General features: G+C 51.9%; 10 protein-coding genes across 10 annotated transcripts; 5 read left to right on the top strand and 5 right to left on the bottom strand.

The window, feature by feature from the left end:
• Positions 1–23: 23 nt before the first annotated feature.
• AYO20_00432 (hypothetical protein) lies at positions 24–3734 on the top strand (the record flags this gene model as incomplete). Its single annotated transcript, XM_022638743.1, has 1 exon — positions 24–3734. The coding sequence occupies one exon, from the start codon at positions 24–26 to the stop codon at positions 3732–3734; it is 3711 nt and encodes a 1236-aa protein (XP_022505708.1).
• A 217-nt stretch (positions 3735–3951) lies between these two features.
• Positions 3952–4668, bottom strand: AYO20_00431 (hypothetical protein; the record flags this gene model as incomplete). Its single annotated transcript, XM_022638742.1, has 1 exon — positions 3952–4668. One exon carries the CDS (start codon positions 4666–4668, stop codon positions 3952–3954), a length of 717 nt encoding a protein of 238 aa, XP_022505707.1.
• Positions 4669–5592: 924 nt separating this feature from the next.
• On the bottom strand, positions 5593–6225 carry AYO20_00430 (hypothetical protein; the record flags this gene model as incomplete). The annotated part of the gene is made up of 1 exon (XM_022638741.1): positions 5593–6225. One exon carries the CDS (start codon positions 6223–6225, stop codon positions 5593–5595), a length of 633 nt encoding a protein of 210 aa, XP_022505706.1.
• Positions 6226–8090: 1865 nt separating this feature from the next.
• Positions 8091–9832, top strand: AYO20_00429 (hypothetical protein; the record flags this gene model as incomplete). Its single annotated transcript, XM_022638740.1, has 4 exons — positions 8091–8490; positions 8543–9008; positions 9065–9428; positions 9485–9832. 4 exons carry the CDS (start codon positions 8091–8093, stop codon positions 9830–9832), a joined length of 1578 nt encoding a protein of 525 aa, XP_022505705.1.
• A 1945-nt stretch (positions 9833–11777) lies between these two features.
• AYO20_00428 (hypothetical protein) lies at positions 11778–13924 on the top strand (the record flags this gene model as incomplete). Its single annotated transcript, XM_022638739.1, has 10 exons — positions 11778–11913; positions 11958–11988; positions 12043–12354; positions 12405–12526; positions 12585–12807; positions 12874–12895; positions 12953–13031; positions 13128–13181; positions 13266–13542; positions 13684–13924. 10 exons carry the CDS (start codon positions 11778–11780, stop codon positions 13922–13924), a joined length of 1497 nt encoding a protein of 498 aa, XP_022505704.1.
• Positions 13925–17667: 3743 nt separating this feature from the next.
• AYO20_00427 (hypothetical protein) lies at positions 17668–19113 on the bottom strand (the record flags this gene model as incomplete). The annotated part of the gene is made up of 1 exon (XM_022638738.1): positions 17668–19113. One exon carries the CDS (start codon positions 19111–19113, stop codon positions 17668–17670), a length of 1446 nt encoding a protein of 481 aa, XP_022505703.1.
• A 340-nt stretch (positions 19114–19453) lies between these two features.
• On the bottom strand, positions 19454–19814 carry AYO20_00426 (hypothetical protein; the record flags this gene model as incomplete). The annotated part of the gene is made up of 2 exons (XM_022638737.1): positions 19454–19480; positions 19539–19814. The coding sequence occupies 2 exons, from the start codon at positions 19812–19814 to the stop codon at positions 19454–19456; spliced, it is 303 nt and encodes a 100-aa protein (XP_022505702.1).
• Positions 19815–20356: 542 nt separating this feature from the next.
• Positions 20357–21391, top strand: AYO20_00425 (hypothetical protein; the record flags this gene model as incomplete). The annotated part of the gene is made up of 1 exon (XM_022638736.1): positions 20357–21391. One exon carries the CDS (start codon positions 20357–20359, stop codon positions 21389–21391), a length of 1035 nt encoding a protein of 344 aa, XP_022505701.1.
• A 173-nt stretch (positions 21392–21564) lies between these two features.
• Positions 21565–23300, bottom strand: AYO20_00424 (hypothetical protein; the record flags this gene model as incomplete). Its single annotated transcript, XM_022638735.1, has 4 exons — positions 21565–21978; positions 22042–22404; positions 22512–23106; positions 23164–23300. 4 exons carry the CDS (start codon positions 23298–23300, stop codon positions 21565–21567), a joined length of 1509 nt encoding a protein of 502 aa, XP_022505700.1.
• A 509-nt stretch (positions 23301–23809) lies between these two features.
• On the top strand, positions 23810–25564 carry AYO20_00423 (hypothetical protein; the record flags this gene model as incomplete). Its single annotated transcript, XM_022638734.1, has 4 exons — positions 23810–24112; positions 24166–24588; positions 24667–25392; positions 25454–25564. 4 exons carry the CDS (start codon positions 23810–23812, stop codon positions 25562–25564), a joined length of 1563 nt encoding a protein of 520 aa, XP_022505699.1.
• Positions 25565–26175: the final 611 nt, after the last annotated feature.

Here is a 26175-nt window from a genome sequence, read left to right as displayed (position 1 = left end):
TCAAATCTATCTCTATTGTCCTGATGGATACATTTCGACCGCGAGGCTATTCGCGCCTTATTTTCGGCAGTCCGAAGCCTCCCCACGGCTCTGTCCCTGACATTGAACTTGAAAACTCTCGAAATGGATCGAACTGGATACAACGTGAGCACTCTCCGGGTTCGGCGTTGCTCGTTCCTACAGACATATCAAAACCCGAAGAATCACGCCATCGGCTAAACACACACTGGAATCCGTTCTTCTTGAGACCTTGGATTTTGATTGCTTTTGCCCTCTTTTTCGTGGCCGTCATTGTTGCTTTGCAAGTCGTGTACACGGTTTCGCAGAACAATCATGGAATTGCGACGAGCAGTGATGACAATCATTATTTGTGGACTTACGGTCCAACCGCTGTATTTGTGGTTGTTACGGTCCTCTGGCGCCAAGTCGATTACGCCGCAAAATCTATACAACCCTGGGCAGAAATGGCAAAAGGCCCTCAGCGAGCAGAGAACAGTCTTCTCCTTGATTATGTCACGCCTCTCCAGGTCTCGTCGCTCTGGAGATCTCTACGACGCGGTCACTTCGCCGTCTCCTCTAGCATTATTGTGTTCGTGCTGATCAAAGTTGTCACTGTCTTAAGCACTGGGATGTTCAGTCTCCAGTCAGTCCAGAGAAACGAAGTCCCAACCTCAATGGCTCTCAACAATACCTTTGTTGGTACAGACTTTGATCACGCAGCATCAGTCGACTCGAGGGCTGCGTATGTAGCCTACGGCCACAAGGCCTACAAGATCAGCCTGCCTGTCGGTACAACAGACCAACATGCTGTTCAGAGTTTTGCTCCCAGAGACGGATTTGTCAACGGCAGTCTAACATATTCTGCTAATGTTGACGCTTTCAGCGCCAATCTCAGCTGCGAATCTGGAATACTCAAATATACCATTGCTGCGGACAGACGCAGTAATGCGCCGATATCAATGTACTACAACACCTCGGTGACACTTCCAGACTGCCAGATTTTCAATGCATACCTTGATGCCCCAGATTGGTATTATTTGCAGAACGACACTGCCCATCGATTTGGATACCGAGCTTCAATTCAGAATGTAACGTGCTCCAATCTTCCTCCAGACGATCCTACAAGGTTCCGCTTCATGATCGCGGCAACATATTCGGAAGGCTTCAGCCAGAACAATCACACTTTGCTAAACTCGTCCAATATCGTCTGCATTCCCTCCTACTCAATTCAGTCGGCCCTAGTCACACTTGACCCTCAGGGGAACGTCCATTCCGTCAATATGACAGGAAATGCACGTGGACTCAATGGTCTCAGCGCTGTTGACATTGCTGACGGAGTTCTGGCAACGACGCAGCAAGCCAGTACAATTTCCACTTCGACGTCGAATAACATCACCTTGGATGTCTTCACGACTATGATGCAGCAAGATACAGTCAACTTCAAGGTCGAAGATCTCCTCGAGCCTTCTTACCTCAATACAACCGCTAATAAGATATACGGGAAAATCGCAGCACAAGTCGCCAATCTTTATCTGCTTTCTGATGCAGCGCAAGATACGAAGCCGGTTGTAGAGGGAACAATCTCGAAAGACGAGAGTCGTCTGATCGCCAGACAGATCCCAATCAGGGTCATGCAAGCTGTCGCTGCACTGACGGTCTTGCTCATTGTTCTCATCTTATGTGTCCGTCCAAGGGGCGTGGTACCAAGGAGTGTCGACTCGATTGCTGCGGTTGCCGCAATTCTTGCTCGCAGCCCGACACTGGAGGCTCGTCTTCGAGGTACTGGTCACCGAAGCTTGGGTGAGCTTCGCGAGATCCTCGCTCCACACAGGTTCATGACTGCCACGGGATATGAAGATGATGCCCGAACCTTCTCCATTCAAATGGTCACCGGAGCCGAATCAGGACTACATGGATCACCACCAGACCGCGGCGACTCGGCTCCTCTGGACATCAAATGGACCCGACCTTTCATCCTGCGCAGAATTGGCATGACATCGACTATCTTGGCTTCCATCGCCGCCATTATCGCACTGGAAGTCCTTTTGTCGCAATCACAAGCGCATAACGGTCTCGGCAACGTTAGCGACGACAGCGCAACCAGATACTCCTGGTTGTATGTCCCAGTCTTGGTATTTCTTCTGTTAGCGACTCTCTTCAACATAATGGACTTCGAGATCGAATTCACCGAGTCGTTCCACGCCCTAGCAAAAGCCGATTGCGAAGCCAGCTCTTCAATGCTTTGGTACCCTTTGAGACACATATCTCTCCACGCCACTTATAATGGTCTCCGGCACAGCCGCTTTGCCTTGACTGCAGCATCTGTGTCGGCTGTTCTTGCTCCTCTACTCACCATCATCGTGTCAGGCCTATTCACCACTAAGGCGACCAGTCAAGGAATTGCGGTCCAGGTTGATGCTTTGGACTGGTTTAATACCACCACATTAGCGATCACTTCCACAAATATCCCACTCCTCGTCATCGAAGGTAACATGTCATACCCCCAGTGGACGTACTCTGAAGTTGCCATGCCCCAACTCCGCCTCAAAGGCGACAATGCAAACAATCTGCTTGGCCAAAGTGGAACCATATCTGTGGACACACCAGCGATCCGAGGAGCAACGACCTGCAACATTGTTCCTCAGGACCGAATCGTGAATACTACGCTTAGTAGCGGTTTCCTCTCTTCCAATATTAGCACACCGGATGGCTGCGGGAACACAGGCTCCATCGACTCTGCATATATTTGGCTCTCCACCTCAATGCAAGTCCCAGTAAACACGTCTGGATACTTTGGTTCGACGTTGGTGTTAGGATTTCTAGATACCTGCCCTACGCTTGCCTTATATTACGGCCACGTCACAGACAACCAAATCGATGACTTCATCCCGGTCCTGTGCACGCAATATCTGGAGCGGGTCCAGGTCAATGCGACCTTCAATCTGCCGGACTTCTCAATTTCCTCTGACCCGGTGGTGCATCCTGGCTCGGCACTCAAGTTTTCCGACTATTATACTGGGTTTCCTACCCTGCAGGTTTTAAACATCACATCGACCGCTGACGAGCTGGACGAGACGTTTAATGCTATGGTTTATGGCAAGGATGGAACCCCGACGAGTGAGCTGTTGGATGGGAGCAAGCTGATTGCATCGTACACGCACTTGTACCGCCAGTACATGGCTCAAGTTGTCAACACCTTCCTCCGTGCAGATTTCTCTACGCTGTCCAACAATGAGACCGAAACTGTGGTCAATCCTTTGCAGGCAGCATATGTCAATCCTCGTCATTTTCGTCTCGTCCAGTCACCCCTGTCCACGCACTTGTTAGTAGGTGTGGTGGGTGTGTTGTTAATATGTGCGCTTGTGGTGTTCATTACGAATGACATGCGAAATGTTCTGCCTAAACCTATTGGGAGCATCGCCGCCGTGGCAAGCTTGCTGGCAGGTTCCCGTATCGTGGACCCGAAATCTGGCATGGTTCCCCCGGGTTCAGAATACTGGTCGGATGAGGAATGGGAGAAGAAGGGTATCTGGCAGAGTGAGATGTTTAGGATGGGTTGGTGGAATAAGTTCCAGCAACCGGTCGACTCATGGAGTGGGAAAGGGCTGGACAAGACAACAGTGAGGTTGCGTGAGGGCCAGTTTAATGATTTTAGCGACGCAGAGAGTCTGGAACGTCCTCCGTCCTTCAGGATTGATGCCCGCCCGAAAGCTGAGGGACTCGATCGCCTCTGAATCGCCAAAGGCACGGCGAACAATCTTGGGATAGCGTGAATGAGAATTTCCACAATCTTCAACCAAGCACCTCGCCTCTCGATTCCGTTTTTACGACGCACCGTTCGTCTGACAGTGAAAACACCAGTTTGGGGGGTGTCTACCTCGAACAATTATCATTGTGGAACAAGTCTGCGGAAGCCGAGAACGAAGCATGCTTCGCCCTGTCGCCCGTCAGTTATAGCACATGGATACTGGTTTTGGGTCCCAAGGGCGGCAAGTCGGGCATCGTTGAAGGCCCATAGAAATATCCTGCCGGTCCAAGGGGTTTGGGATCATCGAGATCAATGACCATATCAAACCAGGTATACGGCGTGCGGTCGGCGGAGCTGGTCGCCATATGTTCTCCGACGTTGGCTTGCAAGGTAGGCTTTGGGACACTTTCCGTTATTCTGGGTTCTTTTGTCTGGTCTATGCCTTGGTTGCTGGTCTCTCGCTCGGTCATGTTCTCATGTGGCTCTGGTGTCTGGGTATCTACTGTCTCTTCCCCAGAACTGATGGGGTTGGGATCAGGATTCTGCCCATTCGTACTCATCTCAACGGGTCGGTTTGGTGGTTCATCATCACGCCCGTCGCTTCTGTCATCCTGCTCGTCATGCGCTGAGTCGGTTACGTGCGACGCTGGGGATTGTGTCTGATCCTCATCTTCATGAGTAGAGGCTCCGTCGCCCCGCGTCGCGGGATCCTGCTGGGTCTCATCTTCCCCCGAGATATCCTCTGTATTTCCCGGAGCAGTGTCGGCGGAAGGTAAGTCTTCCTCGTGCATCTGTTGTGAATCCGTCCCTTCAGGAACAGACGTCGCTTGGCCGGAGTGGAAGAGACCCCATCCTTCTTGCTCCTCCTCCTGCGCGGGAGCTGCTGGCTGCTTTTTCGGTCGCGATGCGGACTGGCCCATTCTGGCGTTTAGCCCATTACTACGAGTGTCTTCGACCTCTTCTTGTGATGTATCGGTGGGAGAGTAGAACATATTCTTCTCAACATCGCCTCATCACGAGTGCTGCCTGACAACAATATGGCAACTATTCGAGGAACAGGGTGTACACGGAGCAGCTCCACCCAGACAACAAACAGGTCAGAGGAAGCAAGGGAATTGGTTTGGCGAGGCTCATGGCACGAACCAACCACCTACGGAATATCAGGTGCCAGGTGGTTCCAAATGGTGCTAGGATACAATAGCCACTTGGGATTCTATAAGCACAATTTTCAACTTCCGAAGACGTCATCGCACTCCGTTGTCTCCCTCTGATTCGCAGCGCCCTGCAGATAGATGTCAACGGACACTTCCGTTTCACCCAATTCTCTGACTCTCTGAAAAGCCCACTTGGCTTATGTTCTGACCACGTATTTCTTATCGATACGACCCTTCACATGCCAGATGGCTTGTTGAGGCCCAAAGGTCGCTGGACTCCAACATACGCTTGTCGGTGTAAAACAAGAAGATCTAGACTCTCCGGACGTGTGATTGAGTATGCCAGTCACTTGAAGCTCTGATTTCGCCTCGTTCTGACCGGCTGCTTTGTCGACAACGGGTGGCTTAGTCGTCCACGGCGCAGAAGGATCGGCTCGCAGGTGGCTTCGGAAGCCCTGAAGCGCCCCGACTCGATACCCACTCCAGAGCGGAGACCGACTTGGATCTGCAAGCCCTACCAAGCTCGCAAGGTACTCGCCTAAGACAGCCGGACTCGCCCAAATATGTGCTACATTCCGGCAAAAGTGAGGCCAGAGGAGAAGAGAAAATCCAAATCAGGGTGCTCGTGGCTCATTTTGGCCATCGGTTCTACGCCAGACTCGCTTGTGGGCTCCACCATGGGAATGTAGTTCAGTCCGGCTCTTCATCACTCCTCGTTTCTTGTTCCAGTGGCGCCCGGACCAATTCAATTTCCACCACGGCATTTCCCTCAACTTTCCCCGCCAAACCATTGTCATTCTTGTCGAAATAGATGGCCCATCTTTCGTCGCCCTCCTGGACCGCCACGAAACCTTCCCAGCCATTGAATGCGATCCTCCATTCTTCCAACGCTTGACCGGGTACCAGGGTCATTGGGCCGGTCCATTGTGGTTGGGCTTCTGCGCGGATGCCATACTGCAATCGGTAGGTGTCCTTGTTGATGAAGATCCAGTTGAGCATGTTTTCGGCATTGATGGTGGTGACGATGCCGTCGTAAGATCTGTCTGGGTATGGAAGGAAGTAGCCAGTGAAGGCATGCTTTTGCGAGACCGCCTTGGGCTCCAGGAACAGGCTTCCGTCATCTAACACCACCCTCATGTCCTGGAACTGCTCTCGACGCTTGGCACTCATTCGTTTTGTCGCCCGGCCATTGAGATGGCATTTTTCTCTTTTGAGCTCGAGTTCGCTCTCTTCTTGTTTCCGTTGACTCTGTTCCTGAAGCTGGATGGTTGATGTGGCGATCAGAGGCACCGTGGCCGCCAAAGTAACCAACGAGAGCACCATTGTTTGTCGGTGCAGGAATGCAAGCCAGGGCTGAAATGCGACGGAGATGGGACTAAGTAGTGGTAGCTAGGGAATGGTGAATCGAGAGGCGAGTGATGCACCACTTCGATCGGCAGTATGTTGGCGGCCCGAAAGAGGAGGATTTGACTGTCGATCCCGTCAAGGTGGCATTCTGCATGAGGTACCTGACGAAGCTGAGGATCCTACTCGTACAAGTGGCTTTTGAGCTGCAGCCTTGTGGTGGAGATGGAGTTGAGTGTCTTGTATTTGTGGTCAATGGCTGGTGAAGGCTCACTTCATTGTGACGTAATTTATGGGTTGGGCGCGTTGGTGGCATTTGCCTGCGCCTGTTACGAGGCGCATCACTGCGCATTTCCGGCATCTTCCTTGTTTCCTGCTTGTTCCTCCCTGCGACCCATGCACCAGTTCACATCTCCATGGTGGTGGTGGAGTCCGTCCATTGTGACTTGGAAGCTTTGAAACCTTGGTTCCTGCATGAGATGGCCAATCGGAGACTTGGCCAGCGCTGCACCGACTGAGCAGCAAGCCCTGGGCGCATTGCATCGACGATATCATGCTTGTTGGAGTTGGCAAGAGCAGCTTTGATCCTACCGGCCCAGCTTTCCGACAGATCACCTTACTAAAAGGCGTGCCTGGGTGCTCAATGCTCACGCCAGGTACGCCATGAACCGTGACAACCCAGTATCACCGACGGTCGACACTGCTCCGCAAGACCCGGACATCTTTGATGACGATAGCCTCCTCCGACCCGAATTCCCCATCTCCAGCCTCTCGAGGACAGACTGCCCAACGTCAGCAAGCTCCATTCAAGCCTCAACCCCACTGTAAGTGTCTCTTAACCTGACCATTCCTCGGGAAAGGAGCATTGTGGTTGACTTTGGAAGGATCAAGCGGAAACGGCGCTGGACAATCGTTTCAAGCACGGTAGCACTCATTGATATTCGAGTGATCGCGACTCCCAACAGAAATCCTCTCTGTCATCTCGAAAGAGAGTTGACGATAACTCTTCATCGCCCAAGAACAAGTTGCAAGCCAGATTCACAGTCCCAGGAGGCCTTGTTTCACCTGCCGACAAGACTTAGCGGATATCGTACAACTGAAAGCGCGAAGGGACCCAACACACCGCCACACTGATAGCTCGACTGCCAACAGACAAGTCGCCTCAATCAGAGCAATCTCGACCAGGGACTCATCCAAGCCAAGGAAAACAGACACGAACAATGTCAGGCGAAACCAAGGATTTGTAAGTTCATTGTGTCTTCTTCTCAATTGCGTCTTTACTGGTCCTAATCATGGTCAATGTAGGAATGACACCTTCGACAACGCCCCAGGAGGTCGTGGTCTGGGGGAGGTCGCTAAGCCCGCGGAGGGTGATGTTGGCGACAGCACTCCAGACTATATCCCCAAGGGTTTTTCCAAGAAGGACATTGAAAATATGGGAGGAAGCTTGAAAGTGCACGTGAGATTGGCCCTTGAAGTGGACATTCGGGTCATTGCCAAAGTCAAGGGCGATATCTGCATTGGCATCTTGTAAGAAAGCAAACGGCATGCTGTCATGGCGACTGGTCCATTGGGACGGCGGCCATCACCAGCAGTTCGGTAGCAAGAATACAAAGTCAGGCACTACCAGTCGAGCATTTACCTGTTTTCTTTGTGTAGAGACCAGTGGTTTTGGACATGAGCCATTCCGTGGTGTGTACATGTCTATATTGGGGCGCAGCGGAGAGCGGAAAATCCCGCATCATGTTTCGACTTGCTTACCCGTGGTCATTGCGCCTACAAATTTTCGCCCGCATCAGCTCATCCTCATTTGTTCGACTTCACCGTTTGTATCTTTCTCAACCATGGAGTTCATCTTCCTGCCTTGGGTTGAAGATGGCCACACCAATGACGTCGATAGGCAGCTTCAATCATCGCGTCGGCACCAGCATACCGCTCTGGCTTCCCATCGAAAGAACCGAGAACTTCGCAGCTTACAACGAAAGAGATTGCATGATGTACACCAATCAGAGCCGAATTCCGCCTCGTCGGGTTCCACCGAGCAGCTCCAACTCCCCAGAACCCGCAACTTATGGGACATGACGAGGAGCGCAACCCTCCAGACGAGCGATGCCTCTACAACTCAGGATAACACCCCGCCTCCGCCTTCACCGAGAACTCTGCTCGACACCGCGCGCTGGGGCTCACTCAACCTTTTTGGTCAACTGGAACTCTCCGCCGAAGCCCAGAAAATATTTGATGACGGTAGGGACTATGTGTCAACGCCGCAGGAATTGTGACTGAGACATTGTTGAAGCCTTGATCCACCAATGGCCGGCCTTCGCCTTGGCCACGCACGATGCCGCGATTACAGAGATTCGAGCAGCCGCCATTCGTTCTTCGCTACTGGCTCCACATTGTCTCTTTGCGACAATATATGCAGGCGAATGCTACAGATCTTATTTCGACGGCAACAAACCCCACAATGAGATGCTTCAACTTCATTCAAAACAAGAAGCTCTGAAAGATCTTCGACGAGCCATACAGGACAACGAAGGGGTTGCGTCGGACGAAGTGCTCTGGACCATAACTCTTTTGGCAATTCATGGCTCCGTCCGTACGCGGAAGCAGCCCCGGTTCGCCGCTCCCCTCTACCGAGACAATGAATTCTATTCCAGTTTGGAATTCGAACGGGCTCATTTGCATGCTCTGAGGACGCTCGTCAATCAGAAGGGAGGCTTGACGAATTTGACACTACACGGCCTGAGCAACATGATATCAATGTAAGTGAGTCCCAAAGGATATACCCCCTCCAGGGCTAAGAAGCTTACCACTTTAGGGTCGACACCTTACATTCTCTAAGGACCCTGACCAAACCGGTCTTTCCCCCCTTTTATCCAGCATCATACCTCGTGGCTTCACTACGAGAGACATGGGATGATGTGGTGGAATCTCGATTCGCAACCTATCAAGACGGCTTTGTGTTTCTGGATGCTCTCCGCGGCGGTCCTCGGTTACATCACGTCATTCTTCAAGTCCGAGTCCTTCTCGAGACATACTCCCTCTGCCTTCGCGATCCCCGCAGAAGTCCAGACTTCATGCTCATGGTCCACGCTCGTCGCGCTATACAGCACGAGGCCCTGCGACTACGATCGGAAGGAGATTGTTTGTTGGAAGTCGCCCGTCTGTCTTTAATTATTTTTGTGAGTTCCTCCCGGTCTCGGTTATGATGGTCAATGCTGACTCGTAGGTGCGACAGCTGGCAGAGTTCGCATGGACATTACCGATCATTGGTGGTTTCCACGAAAGGGTCACGAAACTCCTCCTGCAAGCTCTGGAAGAATGTGCTCTTTGTCAACATTGGCAGACACACCATGAATTCCTCTTGTGGGCAACAGTCGTGGGCGGACTTGCTGCACGCCAGAGTCCACGCGTTTCGAGCTTTGCTCTCAAACTGCGAGACTCATCCATGGCCATCGACAAGGATTCGTGGGCATACGTCAAAAGCGTGTCGCAGAAATTCCTGCCTCTAGAATATGACCTCGGAGACTTGTGTCATAACTTTTGGGATGAAGCCTGTGATCTTCTCGTGGAGAAAACCAGTTGACGAGGTACGATGAGCTTCTCCACTTTTCCGTTGAATAGTGCTCCAAGCTGCGTCGACCTATAACATCGGCACATCCAAAATCGCTTCAGCGCGAATTCTTCGGCATTTCAATCGTGGCACTAAGCAAAGTGTTCGTATTGGGACAGCATAGGCGAGACCCAGGCGGTCAAAGAAGCGGATCCCGATTTTGTCAGAATTTAGAAATACGATGGTCTGTTGACAAGACTGGGACGAAAATGCTAGCCAACTGCATCACCCCGGTTATTACGACGAATCAAAATGACAAGGAATAGCCGACCTTGGCTCTGACGGAAATGCCCCTTCCATGCGGGGCAAGACGTGGTGGGTTTGAGAGAGAACATCATGCTATACTACAGGGGCTGCTTTGCCCTCGGCAATAGGCATCTCCGTGATGTATAAAATTTGTCAGAAACTAGACTCACTCCGCATCATCTAGCAAGGCTCGAGCAAGCAGTAACTCCTCAGAATCAGCTTTCAGCACAAAGCCGGCACACTTGCTATTAGAATTACCCTGGGGGTGAAGCACTCCGCCGAAGCTCGACAGCCCCACGAATGGCTGAGAATCGCAAAAGAGGAAGGCCTAGAACTGAGGCGAAGGCCGATAACTGGTTCGGGGTCGAGGATGCCCGGGAGAGGAAGCGGATACAAGATAGATTGGCACAGCGAGCGAGACGTGAGTTGTCGCTTTCTTGACCCTCCTCGTTCCTGTCCACTGAAGCTCTGGGGCACTGGACAGACGGCATATAGTTGTTCAAACGCGGAGCTAATGACCTGGCCACTAGGAAATCGCCTCCTCTCGCGGGTGGTTAAAGAAGTCGAAGCCGTCAGTGACAGCAGCACACCGTCTCACCACAGGGAAACTAGTCCTCTCCGACGGACCGGATCTATCAACCAGACAGCTCCCGACAAAGAAGTAGTGCCCGGTCCATCACCACGGACACACGCACTCGAGCTTTCGCATTCAATCTTGTCTGTTATCAGTCCTTGTTTGATGCAACAATCGCTCTATGGAGTGCCCACAGACCATTATTTCCTCTGTTGGCCGGCTTGGGCCATCTATTCAGCCCTAGGTCAGCATGGCCTCATGCAAGGCACAGTATGCGAAGGTTCTCACCAAGAAGTAAAGTCGCCGCCAGAATATCTGACCTTGCCTGAGTCCCTGCGGCCATCCCCACTGCAGCTGGCTGTACCCCATCGACGCTGGATTGATCGGTTCCCTTTCCCTCGGTTGCGAGACAACATGATTTTGCTTGGTGGGCTGATTGATCTGGACGACTTTGTGAGGGACTTGTTTGGGATGACCAGCCTGATTCTTCGACACGAGGTCCGCCGCGCGACCTGGGACCCAGAATCTTGGGCCATCGGTGGTGAATTCTCTGCAAAATGGGGATATCTATTCCAGTAACGTGGCACGGTGTTTTCACCGTGTACCTGACATGGCTTCTGTGTCCAATAGGAGGAAGAGCCGTTGCTAAGACATCGCTAATGCCCCCTGCATACGCCACCTGATTTTGTCAGAATATGGTTCACCATAGGATGCCTCATCACCACTGGCTGCACACTTACCCGACTAAACGGTTATTCCTGTCCATCGCCAGCACCCGATGAACTGTCAGAGTTCTGCTTCGACCGCTCTATTACCGCTCGACTTCCTCAACCCCAGCTTTCATGCCAACACGATACTTTGGATTCCCCGCGGGGCAGCTTCGGATACCAGCGTCTTACAGTTTCGGAAGCTAGAGACTTTGATAACAAACTAGCTGAAGTACCCATAGCTGAAGCTGCCTCGGCGTCCGGTTATTGTGCGCTTACTTCTGCTGTGTGGAGATTGTATTAGAAGAAGTGAACGAAGGCACATCATGGAGAGAATCACAGACCTCGCTATCGAGCTTTCAGCTTCTTGTCACGCTTGTTCCAGTACGAAATGGCGAGACTTACGGTGTATAACATCGTCATCGGCATGATCGTTGCTATTGGCACTTTTGGGTACGGGTATGGCTTTGGAGTGTTCATCACCAGCATCGGCCAACCCGGCTTCTACAAGGACTTCAACCTTGATCGTAAGTATCCAGAGGGTTTCGAGGTAATGCTATGACACTAATAGACACCGCAGCGACGAGCAAGTATACAGCAAAGTGAGCATGACTGCCCTCCTCCAACAAAAGGTCCTGACCAACCCGATCTTCCAGCGTCTTGGGCGCCGTCAACGCCCTCTTTGCGGCCGGAGCTGCCTTTGGTTCTCTCTTTCAAGGCTGGCTGGCTGATTGGATTGGACGCAAAAAGGCACTTGTAGTGTCTGCCTTGTTCTCATTGATTGGCGCCGGATGGACTGCCGGGTCTCCATACCTGGCAATGCTCATCACAATCAGAATCCTACACGGATTTGGTCTCGGCATGTTGATATGTCTCGTCCCATTATACCTCACGGAGGTGTCCCCACCGCATTGTCGTGGACTCATGTCTGGCATGACGGTCATGGGATTTGGGATCGGATATGTCGCGTACGCTTTGCATCCTTCTGGCTCTCGCACACATCATTGACATGTTCCAGTGTCGCCTGGGTGTCGGTGGCAACCTACTACGCAGAGAATGCGACCTTGCAATGGCGGTTGCCGCTTGCCCTCGCCTGCGTCGGTCCGCTCGGACTCCTCGTCGGAATATATTTCGTTCCAGGTCAGTTTTGGCACCTGTCTCTGTTCCTGAAACGTGTATCTGACACACAAGGATAAAGAATCTCCTCGGTACCTGTGCTGGAGAGGCCGTCACGAAGAGGCGCTCCAAGTCATTCAACGTCTCCATCGCGACCCCGACGACCCGACGAATTCTAGTGCCCAGGCGGAATTCATCCAGATCCGCGCACAGGTGGAAAAGGACAAGGAGCAGAAATCGGGCTATGTCCGCATGTTCACGAAGCCGAGTTGGCGGAAACGCTCGCTTCTCGTGCTCTTTATCATGTGAGCCGAATTTGTGTTCAATGATCTCCTCATCGTCTGTATAAGAAACTGACGGGTTTGTGGTAGGTTTGCATCTCAAGCGACTGGTGTAAGTTGGCCGGCGGTATGATAAGTGTTTATTTTCGGCCTGGCTGATCTTTCCCAGGTCAATGGCATTGCAAATTATTTGGTCCGCATCTTTGGGACGCTGGGCCTCGAAGGTGTCATGCCGTTACTCGTTTATGGTGAGTTTGCCGCACGGAGATGATTCACAATCCCATCGACAAAGGCTAATAAGAGGTTACGGCACCCAGCCATTTATTCTATTGTTGGTACCATAGCTGCCTTTGTGGCCTGTTTCACCATGGACAAGTTCGGACGGAGGAGACTTTTCTGTAAGTTTGGAGCTTTTCACCCTGTTGCTCACCCCGAGCGTTAAGGTCAGTGTGATAACCTAACCTTTCTTTCCCAAATTTTAGTGATCGGCTTTCCTGCCCTGGCCGTCAATCTCCTGATCGAAGCTGTTCTCCAACGGGAATATCTAGGAACGGCAAACCAAGCAGGCAACGGCGCCGCGGTGGCCTGCATCTTCCTCTTCATTGTGCTGTTTCAGTTCATTGATGCGCCATCTTTCGTCTGGTGCGCCGAGATATTCCCCACGACGATTCGAGCAAAGGGCATCGGCTTGAGTATGTTTGCCTATTTTGTCGGATTCATCACCTTCTCCACGCCAGGTCCGCTCGCGTTTCGCAATATGTAAGTTGACGAGAGCTCTAAACCAACCATCCCTCGCTGTCTATTGCCTACACATACCTATCAACTTGCTGTTTGCGCCCCACGAATTTTATTTGGCATCCAGCTCGCTGACCAACCTTGTGTTTTTCGTATTGTGTGCAGAACCTGGCGAATGTATCTGATCTTCATGTCCTTTTGCATCGTCTGCGAAGCCGTCGTCTACTTTTTCGTTCCGGAAACGCGCGGACTCCCCGTCGAGGAAATGGGGACATTGTTTGGCGACGAAGTCGTCATGCACATGACCCTAGACGGCAGGGGTCTTGTGGAGAAGGACACGACTGAGGGTGTGGTGATGGAACAGATCGAAGTCGTCGCAGCTAAAGGCCAGGAAGAGCTGGTCTAAGCCGGAGGTGATAAATGGCGCCGGCGAATCCTGCAGGATGAAATCTGTCCGCCCTTCTTTATTCTAGTCACTCGAGTCACATACTCTTCTCTCTCTCGTCCTGACTCCTCGGATTATGGTGTGAAAAACACAGAAGGCTCTCGGCGGGGCAGGCCCTGCCATTGTGGCAGCCAACCTTCCTTCGTTGTTGTGGGCTGGTGCCTGGCCCATTCATCATTTGTCGTCTCGCACCGTTAATAGGGCTGGCGGGAAACATGCAGAATTTAATCATATCTGATTAAGTGGCTGTTGGACGCCATGGTTACCCAAACATGAGTGGACAGTACTGGCGGTGCCTAGGTAGGTAGTGAGTGGTATGTACTTGTATACATGTATGTATACTTGCCGGGTGTCCCCCCCCCCCTTTTCACAGCATTGGGGAGATCCTCTGAACGTTGTGCTGTGATCAACTCCACAGAATTATCCTGACAGCTTTATAGTCGTAGAGCGACAACATTACCATACATGTAACTACCATACATGTAACTACCATACATGTAACTACCATACATGTAACTACCATACATGTAACTACCATACATGTAGGTCCGTACTTTCCTGGCGCCACCCCGAGCGGCATCTCATCGTTGATGTCGTCGTCCACGACGTTATCAGGATTTTGGGCTTCGCGCGTCCGCCATCTCCAGAATCCTTGTACAACTAACTGCGCAGCCGAGATTCGGGTCACGGAGTACTCTCATCAGGGAGGGCATACATCCTGCTGGATGACTTGTTGACCGGCGCAGCCAGGAGAGCTTGGTTTTAGAAAAGACTATCAAACGAATACTTGGAAGTAATGTGGAAAAAGCGTCACGTCCTGCCAAGCCTTCCCCTGGGGATCGTTAGGTGAAGGCCATCACCACTATCATCATAACTAGCCTCTCACGCCTCTCTCCCTCTTCTTTCACTAGTTGCTCGACATCGAGACTCTCGGCTTCAGGCTCTCATATCAGTCAGGAAACGAAGCCACCTTCTTCTCAGTCTGGGTCTTAGACCTAGGGGTTACTTTGTTTCCTTACGGGTATGGGAGCTTAAACCCGACGACGCATCAAAGTCTTCCCCAGAGCTGAGTGACGTAGGTGAGGAGAAGGGCGGCCGCCATATACAGTGTTGCTATTTGATTTGGGAGGGAAGGTCTCCTCGGTCAGAAGAGGTAGCTACCCAGATACACTCTACTAAGTACCTCTTGATCTTTGTGGTGCGGAAGACCCCCTGGTCAAATAGTCATATACATCATGTATGACGGACGCCACACGCACAGTGGGTCTGACTAACCTCATTTAACGCTGAGGACTAGCCGCAATCATTGCCGCTAGGGCGGTTCGAGGCTTTCTCCTTAGCCCTAGTAGTTATCTTCTCTACTTCTTTAAAAGGTTGTTATAGTAGTAACAACCACGGAGTACATGATGTTTCTCTAACCCTATCGGGCAGCTTAGCCAAATAATTTCCACCGCGGCACACAGCGAACGCGCTAATAGATAGATTTCCTTGCCTAATCAATCAAGTTATTCCACTTACACATGATGCCGAGATCTATACTGAGTACTAAATAATACTTACCGTACGTGTCCCCTTACTATCCCTCTCGTTACTAACCATACGCTTAGCCCGTACTATCCGTATGAGTCCACTGCGCACCGCAGGGTACACTCGCAACCACGACTTCTGCCAGCGCTGCGTTCGCGCCATTGGCCAACATGACAATCTTGAAGACTACACTGTTAGTGTCGGTTCGACCAAATGCACCCGCTGCCAGCGCAGCCATACCGATTGCCGTCCCGTAAGCGTACGCACTACGTCTGATGGGTGGAAATAACTCACGAGCTATGATTAATGGGGAATTTGAACACCTTTACAGGCGAAGTAGATAAGAAGCGTATGACAGGCGCAGGCAAAACAGACGACAACGTACACGATATGATGCCGATCTTGGATACAAACTGCCATTTAACTTTCAAGACGTCTTCCCCGCTATAAAAACAATCCTCCTAACAAGCTTCCCTTCACGGCTCACTTTGATTATGAACTTGAAACAAACTATATTTTGACTCCCTTGAAGATGTCCTCCCCTCTACACCGTCCTCGCCAAGTTTCCGCCCGTCCGCGGCGTCAGAGCAATTAAGCCTGATGCAGAGACTCGACGAGAAGATAGATGAGGGCACCGACAATATAACGTTGTCACATGCGGAAGTGGTGCGCTTACGCTGTCGGCCTGTTGGCGAGGACAGCCAAAATACAAGACTCTACGGCGTTGGGGCTAGCTTCGTGAACTGGCCGAGATGAAGGTCCTCGCTCGATGGGGGGACTATACTGGAGGTTTGGCGAACTCTTTACTCAATACAACGGCACCAGTGGTAGATTCTGGAAGAAACAATTTCACAGAGTCGTTGGGGGCGTGGAGGGCGTGGAAAAGATGGAGCCAAAATTCGTCGTCTGAAGAAGCGAGCATGGGTCGCCCTGAAGATGTACGCCAGCCGCAATAATTCGTTCTCATGCAGGCTTGACCGACCTCAAAGACAAGTCGGATCCTGTGGAATTGGAAATGAAAATCTCTCCCGAAACATTGAGAGTCTGGAGACAATTCTCCTAAAAGACCAGCAGAAGGACACCCAGAAATGGGTCGAAATCCTGAATTTCTACAAGTCCTCGGGGGCGCCCCTGTCGCCAAGAAAAGCACGAGGGTGTCCGCCGAGCAGTCAAAAGTCAAACCAACAACCTCGAGAGCAACGAGGTCTTGTTTCTATGGACTTCAGCACTGCCCCTGAGGATCTCTGGCCAGAGCCCTTTGCTACAGGCGTTTTTAGGCAGCCGGAAACCCCCCGTTGTCCAAGGTCTTCGTCCCGATCGTTGGGTCGAGTCTCGTTCTGACCCGCAAGACAGCGACGCTCTCAAAAGGAAGGCTGATCTTCTGGATGACGACGACGACAACGGACCCGAGGACAAACGTCGGCGACAAGTCCATGATGGTGTGGGAAAGAAGCCTGTTGGCTAGGACCCGCGCTCACAAAGGCCGAAATCCACTCGTTTATGGAGAGCTTGACCACTTTAGCTTCCTTGAAGCCGGGCAGAGCCAGACTCCAACTTCAGGGGTTTAAAAACACGCTGAACAAAGATATAGAGCACGAAACAGGAGCAGCCAGTCAGAGCGCCAGTCAGGCGCCAAAAAAAAAAGGGGGGACTTGATCCTTGGAAGAGATTAGGAAGTTGTGAAAGTATTCGGCCAGACTTTTCATATATTAACAGAGAAGACCTGAACCGAGATACCCCTTCCATGGTTCTATCTACTACATCCAATATCGTGTGCTGATATAAAAGCCGCCGCAGACCCCCCGTGTCGCGCTCAAGCGGGAGCCAGACGGACTATGTGTGCATTATTTTGACTCGCGGCAACGCCATATGAGTAAGTAACCTGGGATTAATGAAGAGTAGTGAGGGTCCTCAGCTTTTCAGAGTTGATGGAGCGTGCATATAAGATACTAGTACTCAACACTACTTATCTACAAGCTATCGACTACACTGACAATCCATCATCGGCGCTGGATAGTCTCCAGGGTTCACCACTATATTCCCTCTCTTGTCTCTGTGTCGGAGAATGAATGGAAATACCAAATAGTTCTACCTTGTCCTTTCTCACTTATTGACCACCATACACCGGTGACCGCACCCCAGGTAAGTTACCAAGTACTTATCCATCTTCTTGATCATTAGAAGGAGTCGTCTGAGTCATATTCCTCCAACCTTACCGGCATGATTGAGTTTGCTTGCAGGTACCCAACCAAAAGATCTTGTTCCTCCTCGTACATGTCTGCAATATTGTCCTCGTCATACTTTTGAGCATCCTGGTCGCCGCAGACGGGGCACATGAAAAAAGGTGGACGCCCCAACACGGGCTGGGACCAATGGGTGCACGTGATGGAACTGTAGCCGTCTGCGAGCCACGTCCTCCACGTCCTCGTCGGCACATCCGTAGGGCACAATTCGTTGTCCGTTTTGCACGCGACGCCTCGAGGAAAATGCGAGGCCCAGAAGCCCCAGTGTCCTTCCTTTGTCGTCGCCGTGAGCTGCGACTGTTCTTCTCCTCTGTATTGACCGAGTCCTCGCGAGCCAGAAGGGACAAGGATTGCCGCTGTCAGGAGGATCCCGGCTACACATCGGTCGTTATATTGTTTCTCCAGGTGATCTTGCAGATTATCGCAGAGTGAGCAATCGTACAGTCTCTCCCTCATCAAAAGGTCGTACTCAGAGCACCAGGTTTCGGCTCTCTCGCGGCGAACGAGTGCGGCACTGGGGCCTTGCATGTCGTCGAGAAGATAGTCCAGCCACAGGTGGAAATTGTCCTCTGCGATGCCAATCATGTAGTCGTTATAGTAAATGTCCCGTTCGCAGAACAGGCCAAACGGCTTCCGCTCCTCAGTGAATCGGTCCACTTCTTTCATCAAGAAAGCAACCTCTTCCGGGGGGGTTTCAACTTCACCGGGGACGTGGAAACTAACTGAGGCAACTCCCCGGACCCGGAGGAAGGCTGTCATGATAATTTCAGGATCGGAATGCATCCCATCGTGTTTGATCGGCGTCGTTCCCATCTCCGAGTCCCAGTCCTTGAAGCTTGGAACGCTCTGGTTCCAGACCCGTCGCTCAAGGAAAGGGTGAAAGGATGTCCATTTCTTGTCTTGTCCTTCTTTCCCCCGGAACTGGACGATGATGGGTGGTAGAAGAGCAGTCTTACTACGACGACCTCTGGGGATTTGAACATCAGCCTCGGTCATGGGTGACCGTGCGGTTTTCCATCTGGGCAACAACGCCGCAAACAGCCCCGTGGTCTGCTTCCAAGCCCTGACCAGTTGGGCCGGGTCGTCTGGATCCGGTGCGTCGATGAAGATTTCGATCCTCCGAAACTGGTCGGTCGGCATGTCTTCAATGATACTGGCGTAGTCGGGGTGTGGGGAGGCAGCATCGACGATGTGGCCGTTTTGGCCGAGTATGTCCACCTGGGAGTCGGTTGCGGACGGGTCGATGACGAAGGAGAGGACGAACTTTTCGTAGAGGAGAGGGCGGAACTCGGCATAGTGCTGCTGGTTGGCGTACAAGAGGCTGACGGAGCGGCTCTTGATGCACTCGCTGAATATTTGGGTGCGGATTTCCCATGGCATGATACTCTCCCATGATCTGGGAGAAGGGGGTGGTGAGGTGGATTCTGATTCGGATACCATTGTATGAATGAGTTGATAGAATTAATCCTCGAAGGATCATGGCAGATACTGCTAGCAATGACAGCCATGTTGGTTTTGGTGATTCAAAGCGCATCAAGTACTGGAAGGTAGAGGACGCGAGGTCCTCGCTGTGAAGTTATAGAGAGGTGACGCAGTGAGGACCTTGTCACATCCGCATACTCTGTCAACCACATTCACTCCTTCCATGCTCCAGAACCTACTGTCACTGCCACCCTTCATCCATCTCGGGTTTCCCTACATGCCCTCATCGCGGGCCACCCTACAACCTTGAGGCGACAGAAATACCCTAGCGAGAGATTGTCACTGAGTGACCCCAAAAGGAATCAGCGAAGAGGGGGACGTACTGCGGCGAAGAGCGGGCCAAAGAAGAAACCAAAGATTGAAACGGCGACGATGTCGACGACAAGATTCGGCACAAGCCAGAATATCAACTGCATCGCGAGCATGCAGAGAATGCTCAGTTGCGCCATGGTGTCGAGATTGTTTGCCTCCCTGTCAAAGTTGGAGCCGAGCTTCCCGGAGTTCACAAGCGCGTTGCCCTGACATTCTCCCGCCAGGATACGCAGAGCCTGCTCCTCGCTTGCAAGGAAAGAAATATAACCGTCACACATGCGTACCATGCCGCCATTGCTATAGCGCTGCGGGACTTGCAGGAGAAGAGGCACGAAAACAGACGAGTAAGATATACAGGTCTATGCGAGTGATAATAAGCTATACAAGTACCGACGTTTGAATGGTGAGGAGATAAATGGTGGAACCCCCTCCCACTTTCCTACCAGCAGCCTCCCACTTTTGTTAGAGATGCCACACTGTCAGTGTACCTCGTTAGTCTCCGAAAATATCTCAACCAGAGACAGAGCTGTGATCGGAAACCACCACTCTCGCCACAAGCAACAAGAGTCGCGTGCATGAGGATGGGCCATGCAGAACACCGCCCATCCATGTCATGTTGCCCCGACTGGGAGGCGAACCGGGCAACGTCACGCTTCGGCATTGGTATACCAGCAACCTCGACATTTTTGGGGTGGGCTGTTCAGGGAAAGGAAAAAGGTACATCACTCACAACCTCAGTCTTGGGAGAGAACGCCCATCTTGAGCGGCCATGTCGCGATTGTTCACTCCTGTGCAGGTAGGGTCCTGCCTACTACAACACCGAATTGCCATGGCACCAATGACGCGGCGAAGGGCGCACGACGACTATGTACCGAGTGACCTCATGGTTGACTACTACGCCCAACGAGCGTCGGTACCGGGAACACTTCTGATTTCGGAGGCGGTGGCAACATCTCATCGCGCAAGTGTCTGGCAGAACACGACGGGGATCTACAACGACAACCAGATGAGTAAATGGCAGACGGTTGTCGAAGCTGTACACGCAAAAGGATCGTACATTTTCGCACAGCTCTGGATGACCGGACGAGCCGCCAGACCTGCGGCCGTCGCGGCCGGCGCCGAAGTGATTTCCAGCAGCGATATTCCATGGAGTCCGGAATCCGCGGTGCCTCGCCCTCTGGAAGAAGACGAAATCTGGGCCTGTATCAACGATTTCCGTCAAGCAGCTCTCAACGCCATTGCGGCCGGGTTTGATGGTGTGGAGATCCACGGTGCGAATGGCTACTTGGTCGACCAGTTCACACAGGACACGTGTAACCGCCGCACCGACAGGTGGGGAGGCAACATTGAGAACAGAGCCCGGTTTGCAATCGAAGTCAGCAAAGCAGTCACGGAAGCCATTGGTGCCGACAGGGTTGGCTTTCGAATAAGCCCCTGGTGCAAGCATCACGGGATGGGTATGGGCAATCCTATTCCGCAATTTACATATCTCTTGCAGGAGCTCCAGAAACTCCAACTGGCCTACCTGCATATCATCGAGGCCAGAGTCGCAGGAAATGCAGACGCTGATCTTCGAGACTCGATTGACGTCTTTGTCGATGCGTGGAATAACACCAGTCCGGTCATTGTTGCCGGAGGCTACACTGCCGAAAGTGCGCTCCAGGTTGTGGATGGCAAGTATCGAGGCAAAGACGTTTTGGTTGCCTTTGGCCGCCAGTTTATATCGAATCCAGATCTGCCCTTCCGTGTCAAGGAGGGCATCCCGTTCACCAAATACAATCGAGACACCTTCTACGAAGTCCTCTCCCCAGAAGGATATACTGACTACAAGTTCAGTCCGGAGTTTCAAGCAGTTCTTGGATAGATCCTGATGGAGGATATGGTTATCATAGATCATGTGGTAATGACAGAGCGCTCTATGGCCTCCGACTAGTATCGCAGCTATATCAGGGTAATGTTAAAGGTACATTATGGATCAAGACTTCTCGGTAGTTCATAGGTAGTTCATATTCGCCAGAGCAACATGGTCGGAACTCTCTACAGCAATGCTCTGACTAAATCCCTTGAACTATTCCCGTCCGCCTTTGGTCTGTGTGTCTGGGCCTCGCATATCTCTTCCTCAACCTTGCGCCTCTCCTGTTCCCACCACTGCAGTCTCGCCTTCACCACCACCTCGACGAATAAATCTTTCCACTTTGGGTCATACCTAGGCAGTCTTCTGCCGCTGGAGCCAGCTGCAGGTTTCCCCGCAAATTTTCTGAGACCCTCAAAATACTCTTCAAAGTCGGACGACAGGTCAAAAAATGGGATTCCATCTCCACACTTGGCGAGCCGGTCATGCTCCCATTTTCGCATCAGGTGTCGTCTCGGTAGTCTGGCACGTGCCGCCAACATGCGAGCTACGGCCACCGCCTGCCATTCGTATACCCTGAAGGTCAGACCTCCCGAGACCTGACCCGATGTACAGATTAGTCCAATGAAATGGGATGGGGAGCAACCGTGAATGAAGCTTACCATTCCAATAAACGCCAGAGTGGGGTCCTTGATATCAAATACATGTTGATAAAGATGCTGGATCCTCCGGCCTTTGATTCTCCGATCGATGTGTGGCAGGAAGGGGAAACTGAAGTCATAGCCCGTGGCGAACAGCACCACATCGACGTGGTCGACAGATGAACCATCTTCAAAATCAATCCTCCCGTCTGGATGAAATTTGGCAATTGGTGGCTTGATGGAAACGTGTGGGTGTGTGAAAGCACCCCATCCAAACGCTGGTAGCGGGTTCTTGAGCGAGGCGATGACGGGATGTTGTGCCACTAATCGAATCTCATGGAGCGCATCAAATGCCGAGACGGAGCCGCCGACGACGATCACTTTCTGCAAGATCACCAAGTTGGTCAGTTGGGCCTCGTAGTTGTGTGCGTCAAAGGCGAATATAGAATACACCACCGTCCGAGCACCAGGAAGTGAGATGAATATCTTACCTTTCCTCTGAACTGCTCCACAGACCGGAAGTGCTTGCTATGCTGGATTCTCTCCGGGTATCGCTCGTCATAGTCTGCCAGTCCAGCAATATCAGGCACATAGGGCAGCGAAAAGTGACCTGTCGCAACCACCAGGGCGTCGAACACCTCTTGCCACCAATAGTTCATCTTCGATCCCGGCGGTGCACTCCGCAAAGTCAACACCCACTCGTCTCCCTTCTTTTGAGCACGTTCGACCGTCGTATTGAACTCGATGAGATGGTGCGTTCCACCACGGACGAAAATATCTTCGACCCAACCGCGAATGACTTCTCGGTGACGGAATGGAGCATTGCTGCCGTACTGCACCAGCGTTCGCTCCGAGAGAATTTCTGGGATAGGCTCCTGCGTAAAGCACATTGTCTGAGGTGGGAGATTGCTGTGCAGATTTTCATGGATGCCTGTATCAGAATACCGCAGTTGGGGCGAGTTGATTGCTTCAGTCCTTGCAGTTTCGGATGGAAATCCAGCAGGAGTGCGCACGGGCAGATCGGCCTGGTGCTTCAGAAGTTTGCGAAGAGAGGGTATCTTGGGCGAATGGTCCGCAGTGTACACCCTGACATATGTCTTGAGCAATGTGGACTCAGGTAGAGGAAACGTAAGGGAAACCTACCAAGTGCCCCCTGCAATCGTGTTGCGCTCAAACACGCGAATTGTGTCGAACGTCTGCTCCTTGACCAGAGCATCTGTGGCAATTGCACCGGCTGGCCCAGCGCCAATGACGGCTACGCGCGAGCACTTTCGGACCATTATGAGGAGTTCGTTGATGTGTCGATTCAGGGGAGAAAAGGCCCGTGTCTATCACGAGTGGCATATCTTGGTGACTTTCTCTCCATATTATGGTCGATTGAATGCACCTCGAGGACGATCTTGTTGGCCTCAGATCTCTTGATGGATCTCGCCTCACGTGAGCTCTCAGATGTTCCTCCCATGATCCACGTTGATGGCATCCCAGCCTTGCAGTTGAGAGGTCAGCATGGCTATCCCATCTTTGCATGTCGCCTCGAATACCTTGCCGACATCCCACCTTTGAGCCTCATCCCACTCTTGGCGAATCTCGTATATCCGCCAGACCGCACCCTCTGCTAGACTAGCCACCGTCTCAGGATCCACCAGCATCCTTGATCACACAACTACATTCTTTGAGGACATACCCATGGATGATTTTCTCTGCAGTGTCGGCGCCACATTGATTCACCGAGACTCATTCATTTCACGGTGTCTTTCGACTCCCAAGCCATGCGCGTCGGTGAAGCATGATGGACTCCTTCCGCCCCCATCTCACAGCCACAACTGCATTTGTGGTCCTGGTTGTGATTGTGATTGCGACACTGGTAAGAAACTACCGGAACAAAGGTCTCTGTAAATATCCAGGTCCTTTGCTCGCCAACTTCACCGACGCATGGAGATTCTTCAGCGTTCTCCGCGGCAAGTCGCAACTCACACTGCGGACGCTACATGACCAACATGGACACATTGTTCGACTCGGTCCCAATTCGCTGTCTTTCAGCAGCCCGGAGGCTCTCAAGGCAATCTACGGGTTGAACAATCGATTGATGAAGGTAAGGGAAATACTTATCAACTATACGAGCCATCCATGTTGACGGGCGAGCAGAGTGCATTCTACCCGGTGCAAATGCAGTTGGCGAGAGGGGAGGTGCTCCAGTCATTGTTTGGAACGCAAGATCAAGATTACCATGCCAAACTTCGACGGACGGTCAGCAATGCCTTCTCCATGACCTCGATCGTCCAATATGAACCCCGAGTCAACGATACCGTGAGAGTTTTCCTTCAGCGGACCCAAGAACTCTACGCGAAGCCGGGAGTACAGTGCGATTTCCTCCACTGGCTCCAATATTTCGCCTTTGATGTCATCACCGAGATCACATACAGTCGAAGAGCCGGATTCGTGGACAGGTGCGAAGATGTAGACGGCATCATTGCCTGGCTGGACAAGATCTTTGACTACCAGGCACCCGTGGGCCAGATGCCTTGGCTCGACAAGTTGTTTGTCAAAAATCCAATTCGAGCACTGCTGGTGAGTTGGAAGTTCCAAAATCTTGGACGATATTGGGTTGAGCAGCTGTTTGAAGATCAGTATTGACACCCGTTACAGAGTAAACATGGGTTCATCGACAACTCATCTGGCACGGCGAAATTCTCCCGGGCGAGGATGGCCGAGCGGTTGTCGGGAGCATATCAAAATGACAGCATGGACCTTTTGACCATGTTTCTCCAGGCTCAGAAGGAACACGCCGACTTCTTCGACGACGGACGCCTCCTCACCATGACGACCTCGATTGCCCTTGCTGGGTCTGACACCACCGCAATCACCCTCGCCGCGGTCTTTTACTTCCTAGCCAGATATCCCAAGTGCTACCAAAAGCTCGACGATGAGATTGAAGAGGCCATGAAAACGGGGTTGATTTCAGACACCGAAGGCATCATCACTTGGAGCGACGCCCAGAAATTGCCATATCTCCACGCTTGCATCCAAGAGACATTTCGCATGCATCCAGCCATCGGCATGATCTTGGAGCGAGTTGTCCCACCGCAGGGCCTGGAGATTTGTGGCGAGTTCATTCCTGGAGGGACCATCGTCGGCTGCAACCCGTGGGTTCTGCAACGCCAACCGGACGTCTTTGGTCAAGACGTCGACGTCTGGAGACCCGAGCGATGGTTTATAGATGCCACCGAAGCTGCCACCTCGGAGGAACAACGGCTGAAAAGAATGAACAATGCCATGTTCCAATTTGGTGGCGGAACGCGGACCTGTCTCGGCAAGCATATTGCGCTTCTGGAAATTTACAAACTGGTTCCCAGCTTTCTGCGGCGATTTGAGGTGAGCAATGCCTCTTTGGGACAACTACTGAGATGTGCTAACATTGCTGTCCCTGATTTAGATTCAGCCAACTGATGACGAGGAGTGGGATTTGCACACGGCGTGGTTCGTCAAGCCGAGGAAATTTGATGTCGTGATTACAGCAAAGAAGAATTGTGTGACCGAGCGATGAGACTAGATATGCTGAATGTACCAGGTATGTATGAGGAATGAAAACTATCGAGCAGTGGGGTGATTCAATCGCCATGTATCTTGTGCTCCAAGTAATATGCAAGCTTGTCAATAGCCCTAAAACGACAGTAGAATGCCATCACTCGCGGCTGGTGGTAGTCTATAGCTGTATCTCACGCGGCTAGCCTCGTGTAGAGTATTGAGCGTCTGTGCCTCCCTGTTGTGACACTTTGGGAGTATCAGACACGTGACGAATGTCGTATCGTGGGTGTTGATTGCGACATTGGGTTTAACTTTTCAAAAGTGGGCACCGTCGGATGCCATGTTTGAGGCATACCGGCTGGTCCAGTCGAGGAATCAACTGATAACTAACACGAGTATCACGCAATAGCTCTCGGCACTATATTCGCTGCGAGGGTTGGATCTATGCATCCCATTTTGCCCATCCGACAGAAGCTCAAGAGTGGGATGTTGGCGGCTTCCCATGTCTTCGACGTTCGAACAGCTGGCCTGGCTCGTATGCGAAATGCAGAGGACGTGATGGAACAACAATTTCTTGAGATTGCACAATACATGGCATGGATGGAATTAATGGGCGCCCTCTGCAGATAT

Source organism: Fonsecaea nubica (genome assembly GCF_001646965.1).
Source record: "Fonsecaea nubica strain CBS 269.64 chromosome Unknown Scaff1, whole genome shotgun sequence".
Taxonomy (NCBI): domain Eukaryota; kingdom Fungi; phylum Ascomycota; class Eurotiomycetes; order Chaetothyriales; family Herpotrichiellaceae; genus Fonsecaea; species Fonsecaea nubica.
The sequence above is the reverse complement of the archived record's forward strand: the minus strand, read 5'-3'. Positions and strand labels throughout refer to the sequence as shown.